Source organism: Eptesicus fuscus, chromosome 8, assembly GCF_027574615.1.
Source record: "Eptesicus fuscus isolate TK198812 chromosome 8, DD_ASM_mEF_20220401, whole genome shotgun sequence".
NCBI classification, from domain to species: domain Eukaryota; kingdom Metazoa; phylum Chordata; class Mammalia; order Chiroptera; family Vespertilionidae; genus Eptesicus; species Eptesicus fuscus.
In genome coordinates this window covers 73,306,790-73,323,727 of record NC_072480.1, presented here as the reverse complement: position 1 = coordinate 73,323,727, position 16,938 = coordinate 73,306,790, and the positions used below count along the sequence as shown (strand labels likewise).

Sequence of the window (16,938 nt, the reverse complement as noted above, 5' to 3'; positions counted from 1 at the left end):
ATGTCTCCTTCCTCTCCCTCTCCTCCCCCTCCCCCCCCCCCTTTTGACCTCTCCCGCTGATCTGTATTTTTGTTATAATGGTTATTCTGTTTTGCTCCAGGGTGATGCTGGAGAACCAGGACTGCCAGGAACAAAAGGGACAAGAGTGAGTATAATTGTCACTTAGGTTGGTAATGACTGTGGAGACTTCCTGCCCTTTCTCTCCGTTCTCTTTGTTCCTCTCCCTTTCCCTCTGCCTGTCCTCCCCAGGGCTCAGACAGCGTGTGTGGTGGGTGTCAGAAGTTAAAATAAGCCATAAGTTATCATTTTTTACCTCCAGTCCTTGCCACTCTTGCTGTGCATAAGCGGAGCTGCTGTTCATTCTTTTTCACACTTGTTTCCTCCCATTTGTCCTTCCTCAAGGATTCTTGTAGACACATTTGAATTTGGAGGAGTCAGGGAAGAAAGATATCTTCATTTAATGTGGAAAGTGATACTATTTCCAGAGTTAAACTTCCTCTTGCTTCTTCACGCTCTTTTACTTTCTTTGCTACTCCCGTACCTGAGAGATGCAAAAATGATCTCCAACAGGAATCCCGAAATTAGAAAAACAGAATTGCACTGTAAAATGGAAAGTTTTCATTCTGCTATTGGTACTTGCTGGAAGGGGAGTGTGACAGTGACCAGTGGATGCATTTGTCCTTGGACCTCTCTGGGATGGAGAAGATCCAATTTCAACTAGAAAGAACTTGTCTCTTCCCCCTAATGAGCTGATTTACCCCATGCGTCCTTCTTCCCAACTGTTTGAGCTTTTAATTTGAATTTTGTAGATGTATATTTATTTATTCACGTAGAAATTACAAAGAAGGAAATGAGGGCAGAGTTATATTGTGCATGGGCAGCCTTGATTTTAGAAGGAAGTCATAGTCAGCTTTCCATGTAGAATTGCTTCTGAAAGCCTGGGGTACCTACCTCCCTGGGCTGGGCCCTCAGCTGCCTCCCCTGGAGGATGCCCCTGTCTGCTCAGTGTAATGTTCTGAATGCCATCAATTAGGGTAGACACCCTTAGGTGGATGCAGTGGGAGGAAAAGAGGTTCTCCAATGCTCATGGAAACCTTTTCACTTCCATCCTTACAGGGAACCCCAGGAGTATCCGGTTACCCTGGAAACCCAGGACTTCCTGTATGTATATAAAATGCACCTCCTTCCTTTATGAGACATTTGATGTGAGTGATGGGCATCATCAGGTGGTTTTTTAATTTTGGCTGCTTCTTTACTTTATTAATTGCAGGGTATTCCTGGGCAAGACGGTCCCCCAGGTCCCCGTGGTATCCCAGGATGCAATGGGACAAAGGTAAATTCAGAACCAAGTCCTTTCTCCCTTTGTGCCTGTTCACCTGACTTTGCATCTTGAAAAGTCAGGCCAAGTTGTTCAGTTGCCATCACTGCAAAGCTGCTTGTCTCAACGCTTTCTTTATGTGATTAGGAAATGCAGTTTCCCCATATTTAATGTTTAAGAATGATATAATTATGACTTTCTCTTTTGGACAATTTTACTCTAAAATTGCTTTAAATACTCTAGTTCTTACCTATCATCTATTACTAAATAAAACAAGAAAATGCTGCTCTTAATCCTGTCCCTATTAATTATATTTTCAAGTATATCTCTTCTGTTGTGAAGTACCACTCAGTAACATAGATTGTAACAAACAATTTTTAAGAAATTATTTTAATTAACAAATGAGGTAGGACATAGTAACTGATGAGGGTGTCTAGACTGAGGTCCCACCTGCCTTGTCGGTACTTGTGAGTGGCTGTCTGCTGTCTCCTCAGGGTGAACGAGGGCCCCTGGGACCTCCTGGTTTGCCTGGATTCGCTGGAAATCCTGTGAGTATGAGGTTGTTCAACTCAGAATTTCTCTCTTTGACTAGAATTTCTCTCTTTTCTTTTCCTTTCCTTCCCTCACCTTTTTTTTTTTCCCTCTCCTTTTGTATCTTAATCCTAGTGATGTTTTGAGAAAAATGAAACTAATACCAACCTTTTTTTTCAGGGACCACCAGGGTTACCCGGAATGAAGGTACATTATTTTATTTTATTGGATTCATTACAGAAGTCTTTTTAAAACAGATGGTGTGAAAGTAAAATTATTTTAAATCACTTTGGTGGGCCAAGTGCCTATGGACACATTTGTCTAAACTCTGTTACATTAAAAGGGTATATAAGTCATTTACACACACTTAAATTTTAGAAACTGAAGTTTAGACATAGGTATACTGTCTTAATAGGAAATAAGCAGGGATAGGCAGCACGGTGTAAATATTAACAGATGTGAGTCTAGTTCAGATTAATTACCTGCATAGACATCTCAATTTGGATGCTCCTTTTCCAGAGCCATAGGACATAAGTACAGGGCCACCAAAAAGAACTCAAGTTGGTATAACATTTAATCTATCTAGTTTGACTTATAGACACCCTTTTTCATGTTGCCTATACTCTGGAGTCACTATTATACATTCCACAATTATGGCAGGAAGACCCCCAGTTGCCTTAGGGTTAGATCCTGGTGTCACGACCTCTTTATTCAGAGCCAATCCATGGTCCCTCTCAGCTTGATTTTCCTATATGTCCCGGTGGGGCGTAGGCCCCTCTGTATTGTGGCCTAAGTGAACACATGACATTTACCATCATACCCTGCTTTGATAAAAATGCTCATCTTGAAATACTTTCCTAGAAATCCAGTTCTTGTTTTATCAGAACAGCCTGTGGTCACACAGTTTCTCAACCAGAGACTGGGTCCTGGTCTAGTATTTCTCGTGTCTGTGTGGGAGGGTCCCATGGAAGTGTCATCGATCCTTTCACTTTGCTGTCTAGATATTCAGTCCTGGTTGCAGCTGAGTTGACTGTGCGGCACTGAAATGCTGGTTATTAAGAGAGTAGCATGAATGGGGAGATGGCCAATCTACTGTATATATTTCAAGCTTAGAGAGAGTCTAAACCCCAGACATGGGCTAGTTCCATACCAGTAATGCATGCCTAATATTTGATAGGTTTTAAGTTTCTTTACACAAGTATCAGTATTCGAGACTTTGTCTTATTTTTCATCACATAGGGGGATCCTGGTGAAATACTTGGCCACGTGCCCGGGACGCTGCTGAAAGGTGAAAGAGGATTTCCCGGACCCCCAGGAATACCAGTAAGCATTTGCTGAATAACTATAATCCCATGCTGAGTCTCCTCCTGGTTTGCATTTTGATTCTTTTCTTTCTCAATACATTGTAGGGTTCACCAGGATTCCCAGGGATGCAAGGTCCCATAGGCCCTCCAGGATATGCCGGACCACCAGTAAGTTTGGGGGGATGTTTCCCTGAGGCAGTCATTCAAAGAACAACTATGTTGAAGTGTGAAAACAAATACAATTTAACGAAAACTACACAGTGGCGATCTCCTTGATTTGGGTTGGGCGAATGAATTTCTTATGAAAATATTTGGCTGCATTTATGGTGCACGCATTCCCAGAACTGTGGGAACAGGATAATAATAGCACTGCATGCCAAGACAGCCCTCAAACAGACAACACCTTCATTATGTGAGGGGCAGAGTGGATGCCAGTGATCCATGGCCTGAAGAGGCTGAGTTCAAGGTGGACAAGGAGGTTCAGCCCTGGAGATGGACTTGTGGGTCTGCTCTGTTGGAGGCTAAGGACACAGACCAGGTGGCGGCTAGAAGCTACACAGTATTTCAAAGACTGTGCCAACTGAGCATCCAGAGATAACATCCCAGGAGGCTCTACACTGTCATTGGCCTCCCTCACAGCTGATAATTCTCAATAGAAGGAGAATGTCATCTGCTCACACATACATATTTGGGATCACGAGAGAGTTAATATGAACAAGACTTACGTTTACCAGGAATGAATAATGCACTTATTTTGTTATCCTCATACTAGCCTGCCTGAGAGTCCTGAGATTTTCAGGCTTATCTTTTAATTTACTCTGTTTTGAATAAAAATTAAATTTACTCTTTTGTGAATAAAATTCAACAACTCTTAAATTCAACTCTTTTGTGAATAAAATTCAACAACAAATTAAATTTACTCTTTTGTGAATAAAATTCAACAACTCTTCTTATATTCATTCCTGCACATGAAACCTCTTATATGTTCTTGTAAGTGTATGAAATCATATGTATAAGAATGACTAGTAACATATGGTTACTAGACTTACTGTGGTGATGGCATTCTTTATGTACATAAAGAATGACCAGTTTTTCCTTTTTAAAGCATTCTGAAATTTTGTTACAAACACAAGTTTTTTTTTTTTTTTGACTTAACTATAGTCTACTTGCTGGAAGAAATCATTCAGCTTTTTTGAGATAAAAAATTATATCCAAATTAGACAAACATAATTTCCAAACTGGAAAGTATAGAATCATAGAGAGTTTGGCTGGTGATTTCATCCATTGTCTGTGAGCCTGGCCTGTTCTTAGATCAGTGCCAAAGATTTTTTAAGGATTTACATTCCTGTTAATAATCATACAAAACTAGTTTCTGGTTACTTTCAAAGTTTTACAGTTCTAGAACACAGGAAAAAATTAACAAATAAATTATGTTAACCATAGTATCGAAACATAATTTCTGTACAAAGCTTACCAGGGTTGTGAACTGTATTTAACTAAAATGCTTTATCTTTTAGGGTCCCCCAGGCCCTCCTGGCCCTCCAGGTGAAAAGGTAAAGATTTGTGTCATTTGGTTTTCTTTGGCATTAGTATATGACTGTCATGAAATTGTCATAGCTCATTCTTTAAGTCTCTGTTAAAAATTTTTGGAAAAGTCTAAGTTCTTTACCTATCTTTATAGTTAACATCTGTCAAGCTACCTATCCATCTATCTAACCTATCAATTGGTTATTTGATTGATCTCTATATCCATTGATCTTTTTTCCATCTACCAACCCCTTAGTCATTATTTTGGAATCATTGATTTTTTCCCCGTAGTTTTATAAAGCCAGAGTTTAAAAACCTTAAGTTAAGAAAAAAGGCTTTTATAGACTTATTTTTCAATAATATGTTTAGAAATTTTTTATAGACATTGAATACAACATGATCACAACTTCATTGAAAATCTTAGGGTGGTTGTGGGATGAAGCTATTGCCTTAAATCTACTATCATACTGCATGCTATATGATATTTGTTAGACACTTTTGAGCAAAGTAGACAACTCTAATAATGGAAGCCTAATTTTCAATCAACAGGGACAAATGGGTTTAAGTTTTCAAGGACCAAAAGGTGACAAAGTGAGTACATGTTGCTTTGGGGAGTTTTCATGTTTAAAATTACAGTTCCAAGCATGATAGAGCTTCTGCCTCTGGACCTACTCTTGGGCTCTTATTCCATAGATACTCTTCTCTGCACATTCTTGAGTTTGTTAGTGTCTTCCTTAAAATGCACAGCCAAATGTCACTGAACTCTATGTGTGATCTCACCCACAGAGAATATAATGAGGCCATTAATCCCTCGATTGAACATACACAGTTCAATCAAAATGTTCTCAGGCAGTGATAAGACCAGACCTAGACTTTATTATAAACGACTCCAATTTAGGACTTGACTGTTAATAGTGTAACTATATTGAACCCTGCAAAAGCAAAGGTCATCATACCAAAATTGGGAGGAAATAATCCATGGAAGCAGGGAGGCATGGATCGGAGCAGGCAACCTCATCTTGGGAAGAAGGAAGAACATCAGTGGGTCTCTGATTCTCTAGTGATTTCTCCATCAGTTCTACTGAATCACATCAATGAAATGGGCACTAACCAAGTGGGGATTATTGGAATTACGGCAGCAGCGCCTGCCAGGCCAAGGTTCTTTTCTGTGGATGGTCAAGCCATTGTAGACAACGGCCACCAGGAGACCCCAAGTCAACCGAGGCATGGACAGATGTGTCCTGGACAGGTGGCCTCTGCTTTCTACCCCAAATTTTGGCCCAGTTTTTTCATAAACCTCACACACAACAAAGTAACCCTGGAATTTATACAGTGGAATTTTTTGGACCTCACTCATTTGGGGACTCACTGTACTTCCAGTTGTACCCAGCAATTAGGATGCCTGAGAAAGACAATTCTTGATGGTTCTTATATTGTTAGTTTACCTAAAGATACCTCCTTTCTTCCCAAGCTCTACTAGGCAATTTGTGTCTTTTTCAGGACATCAAAATGAAATTGGACAGTATATATGCATATGCTTGTATACATGTGTCCTAGTATGTATAAATATGTGTGTATGTATATATACACACATATATATACACACACATATATACTGTTTGTATATGTATGCATGGTCTGTACATACATGCATTTATACATGTATCCTATAGATGATCAGGTTCCATTGCTATTACTCAAGACAGTGGCTTTCCTGACCCCTGAGAGATGAAAGTCTCCTCCTGGCTTTAGATACTAATCGTGCCCTCTTCCTACTGAAACTTCATTTTCTGCTAAGGCAAGGATAGATCAGAAAAGAGTACAAGAATACTTTTAAGATAGATGTTTTATTTTAGGCCCCCTCTGCATTTTTTTTCAATATATAATTATTTTTTGCCTAACTGAGTTCCCAATGTTTGCATCAACAGGGCGACCAGGGCGTCAGTGGCCCTCCAGGAATGCCAGGAGAGGCTCAATATAAAGAAAAAGGACAGTTTGCCACTAAAGGAGAGAAGGTATAAAACAACCAAATGTCGTCTTGCTAATTTTGCGCAAATTCCTAGGGATCAAGAGAAACTGTGTCAAAATTCAGTTTCTTTAGCTGTGTTCACCCCTGACCTGGAGATCAGATTTATAGATTTTCCATCATATAAAAGATGGGCATCTGAGAGCAGAGGCAGCTGGTTCTAGGTAGGAGCAAGCCTGGTTTGAGGCTGACTCACCCCAGTGAGGGCTTTTTCAGTGCACCCCAGTGGAGGATGGGCTGGATCAGCAGATGGGAGACCAGCTGTGGATCAAGCATAATTAGGTGCCCTTCTTAAATCTGTAATCCAGTCAATGTGAGGACGTAAATGCTGGAGACCAATGTAAATTTCTTTGTTACTATATCAGGAAGAAGTTCCTTTTTTTCCTTTCACATGTTCAATGTCACATATAAAAATGATACGGCCATTAGATAGTACTAATCTATCTCTCTTTAAAATTCTTTTAGGGTGAAAAAGGTGAACCTGGATCTTATGTAAGTACTAAATTCTTGTTGATCATTATTATTTTGTGAAGCTTATTTTACTTTAAGTGTAATATTTACTTAATTTAATATTTTACTTAAATGTATGAATGAATCTAACTCTCTTTTTTCCCCCCAAGGGAATGCCAGGGTTTGGAGAGAAAGGGGAACCTGGAAAACCAGGACCCCGAGTAAGTTCTTTTAAGAGTCCTTTTATTCCCATTGTGAATCGTTTTCCTTGCATTCCTAGAATCACAGGTTCAGGCACACAGAAGAATGGAAGAGACTGGGAGGGGTTTTCTGGTTTCTCTCTTTCCTCTCCTGAAGGGCTTTTCTGAAGCCCTTGGGAGTAGAAATAAGGAGAGCTGTCATCCCTTGAAAAAAGTCCCAGAAGGTTGAGGCCCTTTGTTATTCACACCCCAAGACAGCCTGGCATTTGGTGGGGGCCTCTCTGAAGAGCTGCCCACCTGCTGGTTCCCCACTGATCGCCACCTGTCCACTTGCTTAGAGCCCTTGGTGCCCTTTGCTGCCGCCTTCCCAGGCCAGCTCGGACCTCCACCCAGATCCGAGATGCACATCCCGGAGTGGAGATGCTCACATGCTTCTCAACCCCCAGAGTCCTGGTGGAAGGACACCCTCCCAGTTTCCAGTAGCCTGAGAGTTTTCAGTTTCTCCCCTGAAATAATGCAGGAAAACCTCCGCTAAAATCAATGCTCTGCATAGCAGCTACGCAGTGCTCACTTGCCAATAGGAAACCTTCTCTGGTGGTAGTAGCTATGCTGCCAAATGTAAGGGTACCTTAGAAGATTTGGAACTAATCAGGCTCCATTTTTTTTTTAATGGAAAAGTCCTCTTCTGATGTAACACTTTCATAGTTATTCAGTGTACACTCTATTCCTTGTTGTTGTAGTGGCATCAGCTTACACAGAGGCTTCCTAGGAAAGATGACATATGAACTTACATTTGAATCAGAGCCTTGTTGTTACAGCGTATTTGCTATGATTGTTGATGAAATACTAATATTTAAATTTTTATTGTATAGGGAAAGCCTGGAAAAGATGGTGAAAAAGGAGAAAAGGGGAGTCTAGTAAGTATTTCTCTATCATTTTTAAAAGGAAACTGTTGGCCTTCACTAGCTGACGATTATTGTTGCCTGTCCTGTTTCCTTTAGGGGTTTCCCGGCGACTCAGGGTTACCAGGACAACCAGGACAACCGGGCTTTAAGGTAAATGGGGGCGCTATTTTGAGTTTTTAACTTTCATTTTGTAGGTCAATTCAGAAATTTTTACTGGAATAGTGGCCTGTGGACTCAAAAAGAATTATACACTGAGTGGCCAGATTATTATGACCTCTGAACGCATAATAATCTGGCCACTCAGTGAGTGTGTGTGTGTGTGTGTATGTTATATATATATATTAGAGGTCTGGTGCATGAATTCATGCATGGGTGGGGCCGAGGGGTCGGGGGTGGGACATGGGCGGTTGGCCTGCCTGCCTGCTGGTCGAACTCCTGGTCAAGGGGACAATTTGCATATTAGCCTTTTATTATATAGGATATACACTGAGTGGCCAGATTATTATTCATTCAGAGATCATAATAATCTGGCCACTCAGTGTAGTTATTTATGCTCCATGTGAGCAAAAACACAACTTAACATACTGGTTTTATTTGTAGGCATAAATTTTTAAAAATATGAGATGTTGCATTCATCTTTTTAAGTTTTTTTTTGTAGTAGATTAATTTTTCCTGATTGTATACCACCACCAGAAAATGCAGAAAGATATTGTGAAGAAAAAAAGCTCATGGGACCTTTCTATTACCCACTCAGAAATAGTCAGAGTTAGTAATTTTCCTATGTGCACATATGTACATGTGCTTTGAAAAAATGATATTGCATCATACATCCTGCTTAGTTGCATAATAATATGAAATGGATATATTTCTATGTCCATAAATGTAGTTGTACATTTATACTTTTAATGTCCATGCCTTTTACTGTTTGGTATTTAAGCCCCTTCCACATTTTTATGATTATAACTTATTTTTGTTCACTGATCTTATCATTTCCCCGTTATAAGTTCCTAAAAATGTAATGTTTAGGGTCAACGTTTAGACTCTTTTGGAAGCTTTTGCCATGTACCCCCAAATTATCCCCAGAAAGGCACCTCTATCAGTTTGGGGTCCTTTTATTTGGCAACTGCTGGTTATAAAACTTTAAAAAATACTTGTTATTCTGATAGACAGAAAAAATTCATTGCTTTATTGTTTTCTTTTAATCATGAGACTAAGTAATACACATGTCTACTAAAATAGAAATACAATTGACACTTTAACAAATGAATTTGAAATGCATGGGTATACTTACAAGTAGATTTTTTCCCTCAATAAGTGCATATAGTACTGTAAATGTATTTTCTCTCCCTTATGATTTTTGTAACACTTTCTTTTCTCTAACTTACTTTATTGTAAGAATAAAGCATATAATACATGTAACATACAAAATATGTGATAATCCCCTGTTCATGTCATTGTTAAGATTTCTTTTCAACAGTAGGCTATTAGTAGGTAAGTTTTTGGGGAGTCAAAAGTTAGACATGGGTTTTTGACTGTGTTTGGGGGTCAGTGCCCTTAACCCCTGCATTGGTCAAGGGTTAGCTGTAATTTGGAAATGTTTATCTCTAACAATGAGTGATAAACTAGTGAAAGGACTTCAAGGTTTGCTTATCAAAACCAGGGACAAAGGGAGAAATCCTGTACAAAGGCTATAATTTCTTGAGAAAGTACAATCTTGTCGAATTTAAAGGTAAATATGTTTGGAATATATTAGCTAAGATATTTTTTTAAGTTTCACAGATATTTCTAAAATTCTTCTCATATTTATGAAAAACCAAAACAGCCAATTCTGATTTAATGCCTAAGTTTAATTCATTAGTTTAAAAGGAAAAAAAAGTACATTCATGGAATAATGGCATATCTTAAGACTTTTAAAAGTATTATGATGTTTATATAAAAACAGTATATATAACATGGTTAAATTTTGGGGTTTTTTCATCTAATATGGGTTAAATTAAGCCTCACAGTGACCAGAACTTATCCACTTAATGTTTATAAATAATGTTGGATTTTAAGAGGAAAGAAAAAACCCTAAGTATCCTTTATTATGATTTCCAATGCAAATTTGGACATTCTTACACCTAAAAGCCTCAAATAAAATTATTTCTTTAAGAAAACTATACTAAGAAATCAGAATCTTTCATATCATTTTATTTTGAACCACTGTGTATGAATTCAGCTTATAAATGAGTACACAATTTCACTGCTCTAAGCAAAACAGTTTTCATTTTTGCAAATAACATTTTACTCCTTGTCCATATGCATAGTTATACGTGCTTATAATCACTGTATGTTAACTTTTAAAAAAAGCACATTCTTCATGTTTTCAAGTTATCTTCAAGTAAAGTTCTCTGAGGGAGCGTACAGTCAACAGAACAAAAACTGCGAGCTTGTTTTGTCATGTGACTAATTGGCTTCCCATTTGTGTCTTGTGGAAACTTTTATCCTCATATATCACCCTTATGCAAAGCAAAATGAAATGTATTTGCTTTTGTTATAGTTGTTACAGAGTGCTTTAAGCTAATCAGGATGGGAGGTATTGAGAGGAAATATTTCTTGCAAAGTTTAATTGTCTTCTGAAAGATCACTACTCTTTATAGTTAAAAAATGCTGAAGTTATATATTTTTTCTTTTTTAGGGAGACAAAGGTGAAGCAGGTCCTCCAGGCCCACCTGGACTTGTGAGTAAGAGTAACGTTTGCTGGGCTGGGAGAGCCTTTGAAATGAAGAAAGGAAAGGAGTTGTGGCCAAGCAGTTGCTGAGGCCACAGGCTCCGCAGCATTCGTAGACTGACATTTTTATGTAAAGGGGATGTGTACAATCTGAACTAATAACTTTATATGTTTTATGGTGTGGAGTTTGGGTCTTACTTTTTATTAAATTTTGATCATTTCTGCATGTGGGTAAGAATAGTAGCCACACACTCTGAAACTGTTTTGTTTTAAATGGTCCATTGAGGACAGCGTTACCAAAGGGGACAGATCATCCACAATTTGACTGCTGTAAGCAAAACAGTTTTCATTTTTGCAAATAACATTTTACTCCTTGTCCATATGCATAGTTATACATACTTATAATCACTGTATGTAACTTTTTAAAAAAAGTAAATTCTTCATGTCTTCAAGTTACCTTCAAATAATCATTTTCAATATCTTGTCAGTGCTGTGCTATAATTATTTTAACCATTTTGCCCCAAAGCTTTTTTATTTAAAAAAATATTTTTAATGATTTCAGAGAGGAAGATAAAGGGAGAGAGAGAGAGAGAGAGAGAGAGAGAGAGAGAGAGAGAGAGAGAGAGAAACATTAATGAATGAGAGAGAATCATTGATTAGTTGCTTCCTGCACGCCCACTCCACTGGAGATTGAGCTGAGAGAGAGAGAGAGAGAGAGAGAGAGAGAGAGAGAGAGAGAAACATTAATGAATGAGAGAGAATCATTGATTAGTTGCTTCCTGCACGCCCACTCCACTGGAGATTGAGCCTGCAACCTGGGCATGTGCCCTGACCAGGAATCGAATCATGACCTCCTGGTTCATCAGTTGACGCTCAATCACTGAGCCACACAAACTGGGCATCCCCAAAACTTTTTTAAAATGATGAAAATGTTACCATTCTCTTGTTTGCTGCCATTGCACTGTGTTGATGAATGGTTGTACAAACCATTGTGTGCGAGAGTGTGTCTATTGATGTCAGGGGGCGGGTGGTGGTGAGTCATTTTTCCTCAAGCTACATTTCCAGGAATAGGATCAACTTATCAAGCCTTCTTAATGCTTTTAATTCTCCATATATACTTATGATTCCATTTTCCATATTTGTGATCCCACAGCAGCATTCAAGAAACCTGTTTTTAGCTTTACCTCATCAGCAGATTTTAATAATATCCAGTAACTTAATTGCAACAAAGGAATTATATTTTAAGGGTAATAATGCGGTAATTTGACTTGGTCATTTTCTTTGAATTTTAGTAATTTAGAATTGAGTGGGCTCAATTCTCCTTTTTAATGAGGCAAAAGTGCATTCTTTTTGCCTTCTATCCCTAGGGCCTTACGGAGGTCCCTACTTTGGACCATTTAATAAAAAAGAAAGGAGAAAACTCTTCCAGTAAAAAAGTTGGAGTGTTCTGTTGCAAACAGAGGAAATGTAAGGGTGTTCTTTTGCTAGCACCCTTAAAGGAGACTACCCATGGTATGGCTTGTATGGACATTTAGAAATTCCAAACCTAAACCTTGGAATTAATGTTTTTCTAACTTTACCTCGTCGGTAAAGCTCCTGCCAGGCAAATTACTACAGAAGGAAGCGGAGCTGCCTGGTGGAGTTCTCTGCAAGGAGGACACTATGGAATATTTATTTTGTATGTTTTGACCTCCCCTGCCCCATGACTACTCACATTTCATGCAATGACAGAAAAAGCATTAGCTTCTTCACCTATAGCACCAGCCCCTCCCGGGCCCCGCCGTGATCTCATGTTCTGTAATTCAGGTGATCGGCACAGGACCCTTGGGAGAAAAAGGCGAGCGGGGCTACCCCGGGTCTCCGGGTTTGAAAGGAGAGCCAGGCCCCAAAGGTATATTCCTTTCCTTTGTCTTTCCCTCTCTTCCTCTTCCCTCCTCTCCTCTCCTTGTCTCTCTCTCTCATCCTTTCTTCCTCTTTCTTCCATTTTTGACCTGCTCTCGTTTGCACCTTGAAAACATCTGCATGCCTCGCAGGACCACGTGGTGACCGAGTCTCACTCGAGCTCATGTTTCATTGTCACACTGTCCATCCTGGGGCCCCTCTCCTGGCAGCTCTGTAGCTTCAGGGCCACCACATGTCCACGTGTTCAGGCTTCCTGTTCCCCTTGGCAGTGGGTCCTCCTGGGTACAGAGATATGAACTGTCAATCACGAGTGCACCAGCCTCAGCCTGTCCAACTCTTTCTCTTTTTAGGTTTCCCAGGACAACAAGGCCTGCCAGGCCCCCCAGGTGAGCATCTCGATCTGATTTTTAAAGAATACTGTAAATCTTCTCTGTGGTTACATTCTGAACATTTTATCATGTACATTAGATATTTGCATAAAATGTTTAACAGTTCTGTAGCACCTTTTTCTAGTTATGAAAACAAGATGTGTTCATGGGAAAGGTGTTCATTTTGTAAGGGACAGGTTAGCATGTAGCTTGAAACATGTATTTAACCGGTGGGACTATTCATATCTCTTGTTGAGGCACGCCTACTCTGCCTGGCTCTGATCTTTCCCTTCAAGTTAATGTGTAGGAAGCATCTGACTGTCAGCATTTACATTTACATGGTGAGAAGCCTGGCAGCTTGTTTCAGCAGTTCCCCTTTTAGCAATGGTCACTGCTCATTTTTCCTTCAACAGTTAAGAAAATTAGTTTGTGCGGCTGACATTCAACTTGTGATTATTTAGGTGAGGTTTTGTTCTGGTTTCAGGCATCCCGATACCTGGGCAGGCTGGTGCTCCCGGCTTCCCTGGTGAAAGAGGAGAAAAAGGTGACCAAGGATATCCAGGGGCGTCTTTGCCAGGACCAAGTGGAAGAGATGGATTCCCGGGCCCTCCTGGGCTCCCCGGACCTCCTGGACCACCAGGCTACGCAGGTAAGCTCCCTCTGGGACCATTTCACGTGGAGTCCCCTCGAGGACAGGCTGCAGGGCAGGGCTGGCTCAGGTCTTTGAGGGGGCTCCCGAGTTCACATGCAGGACAGAAGGCTGGTGTGTCCGGTGACGGATGAATTCTTTACGGCCCCCTTAGGTATCTTTGCAAAATTAGCCTTGCTACAGAAAGGAATAGTAAAAATAAAACCATAAAACTGGTTTAAAGGAATAAGAAATATGTTAACCAGCTCTGAGTCTCCTGGCTTCTAAAACTGAAAAGTGAACCAGTTGAGTTGTGCAGTTTGTACTGAAAATAAAATGTATTTTAGCTTATCTAGAGTCATATGAATGATGCTCAGAATTGAATAGGAACTATCAGTTAGAGACATTTCTCCACGGTCAGTCTACAACTCTAAATAATTTTTGCTTTGCTGAAAGTTTGCTTAGGAAAAGTAAGGAATAAAGTGGCTCCAGTCTTCTTTGTGATGTCACAGATGTATGGTGATGAAGAAACCACTTAACTTTTTCGAGCCCCCATTTCTTAATCTGTATGATAAGGATGATGGTGTGTACTTGGAAAGATAAAAATGAAATAAAGTATAAGACAGGGCTCATGAGACATGTTTTAGAATTGTGAAATACTAGTAGACATTTCAGAAGTGATGGCGTGCGATGCTGAGTAGATGGATGGATACTATGTGTGCTGTTTGTGAGCAAACTAAAGCTGGATTTCTAATACTTACCAAGTAGCCCCAAAACAGTTTGGTTTTATGAGAGAGATTAAATTACAGAGTGTGTAAATACCTAGCTTCAGTTAGGTAGAACTGATCCTATAACTTTAAAAATCCATTTCAGATGGACAAGTGGAATGCCGGCCTGGACCAGTTGGTGATCCGGGTCCTCCTGGAATTCCAGGGCAACCAGGATTGTTGGGTGAAGTTGGAGAGAAAGGTAAGAGATTACTTTTTTTTTTTTAAATGATGATTGTGCTAGGGCCTATAATATACTAGTATGTCTGCAGACTCACTAGCTTGAGGTGGACGTGGATGTAGTCTCCCTTTATTTGGAACTCTCTGCAAAGTCCATTCTAGGATGTGTCTCCCTACAACTCTGCTGGGATTTTCCTGTTGTTGGATTTTGAGAGGCAGCTCTCACCTGGGAGACAATCAGGAGACAGGGCCCTGATGTCAGAGTTGCTGCCCTTTACCTTCTCCACTGCCGGCAGGTGAACCTCTCAGACTGATGTCTTACTGTGACCTTTCAGTTCAAAGTTTGAGAGTTCTCTTCTCAAAGGAGGCCTGTCTTTCAAGCCAAACCACAAATGCACACCTGGGATGCTCACCACCATTCTAAGCCATAATCAGTGTGAGCAAACCTGCTCATGGACCAGCTGACTCTACCCAGTGCTCTCAGTTTTATCCGTATTCTTCCCAAGTTTTTGCTATAACACCAACCCAGGACACAGCGTAATCCCTTCACCATCTTGGACACAGAGTGGATAATCACCGCACCGACAGTCCTACTTTAGAGTGTAATAAACAAGGGATATTCCAATATGCCTCTCAGTACCCAAGGGTGGAACAAATAGGAGGCTGCTCCCCAAGCCTACCCCATTGTGTACCGTTTCTGGCTTTAGGTTGCTAAGAATTTTTACTCTTCAAAAGTCTAAAACACAAATGCTTCGTGGAGAACAGTTTCAGCTAAATCTTAGAATTTTGGCAGCCATGCAAGTTGCAGAACCTTAGATGGAAGTGATCTCAGAAGTCATTGGAGCTGGGGTGGGGGTTCCCCCAGTCACTGTCATTTGTCTTTCAATGAATCGCTCTAGTTACCAGGTAGGGAGTCCTTTCTGAGGTGGGCTGCTACATTTTACGACAGAGCCAATGGTCAGAAGGTTCTCTGTACTGTGATTTTGTTTACCCGTCTCCGGAATCCTAAGAGAAGAGTCTTTCTTCCGTGTCTTCATGCTCCTGCTTGAGAACCGTCAGCCCGCCCAGACTGCGGTGCTAGTGCCTCTCCCTGCCTACTCCTGGACTCACAGCACACATCCACGGAACCCCAGGGTGCCCAGAAGGTAGCTGGGCTGTTAGCAGACTTGCATTTTGTGTCTGTCCCAGGGCTGGGCTGCTGTTCTGCCTCTGGGAAGAACACAGAACGAAGCAGTGCACCGTGCCCAGAGCTCAGGGACACACGGCTGTCTGTCTGCATTGGTCCTTTTCTGTCCCTGACCGTGGGGCCTGTTGGAGAGGAGTGTGCAGTAGCCGTGCCTGGGGCTGAGAGTGCCCATCCAGGCGAGGGCGTGAGGGTGATGCGGACCAGCCTCTCTGACTTCCAAACATGAGCATCTCCACATGCACTCTGCTCTACGTTAAACATGGTTTATACCTAGAAACCAGACATTCTAAGGTTTAGGATACCCTAAGGCCTTTTAGCTCAGTTTGAAAGTCAGGACAAAAGGTGTTAAAATTTCCAGAGAAAGGCATTCCCTTCCATTTTTGGTGTGCTGCCATCTCTCTACTTTTCCACCTCAATGTCAGGTCAGATATTTGTTCTTGCTTTGGGGACTTCTTATTCTCAGTGATCACCTGTCAGCTTGTTACCTGGGTTTAAGTCCAGGAGCGATATGTACAGCTTGCTAACAAATACTAAAAAAATAATGGGACATTATAGAGTGGGAGACAAAATTGTAGCAGTCAGAACTTCAGGATGGTAGGCAAAATTGAGTTCTGGATCACTTTTTAGTGATTTGTTAAAAATGGTTACCCGTGAAGTGTGCCCAGTGACAGGGACACGCGGCAGGTTAGCAGAGGCGTCTGGAGCAGGGGTTAGATAATTGAGAAAGCACACATTTGAATGCGTCACTATTAAAATGACGGCCTTCTTTGCCCTTTTATTCTGCCACCACACTGCAGAGACTTCTGTTCACGTGTTATGTAAATACCCTGTGTTTCCCTTTTTAGGTCAAAAAGGAGAGGGTTGCCTTGTCTGTGACATAGAAGGACTTCGTGGACCCCCCGGGCCACAGGGGCCCCCAGGAGATACAGGTAAGAC

At 40.7% G+C, this 16,938-nt stretch overlaps 1 protein-coding gene across 1 annotated transcript in view; it reads left to right on the top strand.

Annotated features, from left to right (window-relative positions):
- The window catches only part of COL4A1 (collagen type IV alpha 1 chain), a 138,730-nt gene that overhangs the window by 83,750 nt on the left and 38,042 nt on the right, over positions 1–16,938 (top strand). Inside the window, exons 4-23 of the mRNA XM_054719964.1 lie at positions 101–145; positions 1,117–1,161; positions 1,271–1,333; positions 1,813–1,866; positions 2,030–2,056; positions 3,089–3,172; positions 3,259–3,321; positions 4,671–4,706; positions 5,230–5,271; positions 6,609–6,695; positions 7,172–7,198; positions 7,327–7,377; positions 8,229–8,273; positions 8,358–8,411; positions 10,939–10,980; positions 12,778–12,862; positions 13,224–13,259; positions 13,726–13,890; positions 14,743–14,838; positions 16,848–16,931. Coding sequence (XP_054575939.1) covers positions 101–145; positions 1,117–1,161; positions 1,271–1,333; positions 1,813–1,866; positions 2,030–2,056; positions 3,089–3,172; positions 3,259–3,321; positions 4,671–4,706; positions 5,230–5,271; positions 6,609–6,695; positions 7,172–7,198; positions 7,327–7,377; positions 8,229–8,273; positions 8,358–8,411; positions 10,939–10,980; positions 12,778–12,862; positions 13,224–13,259; positions 13,726–13,890; positions 14,743–14,838; positions 16,848–16,931 — 1,231 coding nt within the window. The remainder of the gene's footprint in view (positions 1–100; positions 146–1,116; positions 1,162–1,270; positions 1,334–1,812; positions 1,867–2,029; positions 2,057–3,088; positions 3,173–3,258; positions 3,322–4,670; positions 4,707–5,229; positions 5,272–6,608; positions 6,696–7,171; positions 7,199–7,326; positions 7,378–8,228; positions 8,274–8,357; positions 8,412–10,938; positions 10,981–12,777; positions 12,863–13,223; positions 13,260–13,725; positions 13,891–14,742; positions 14,839–16,847; positions 16,932–16,938) is intronic.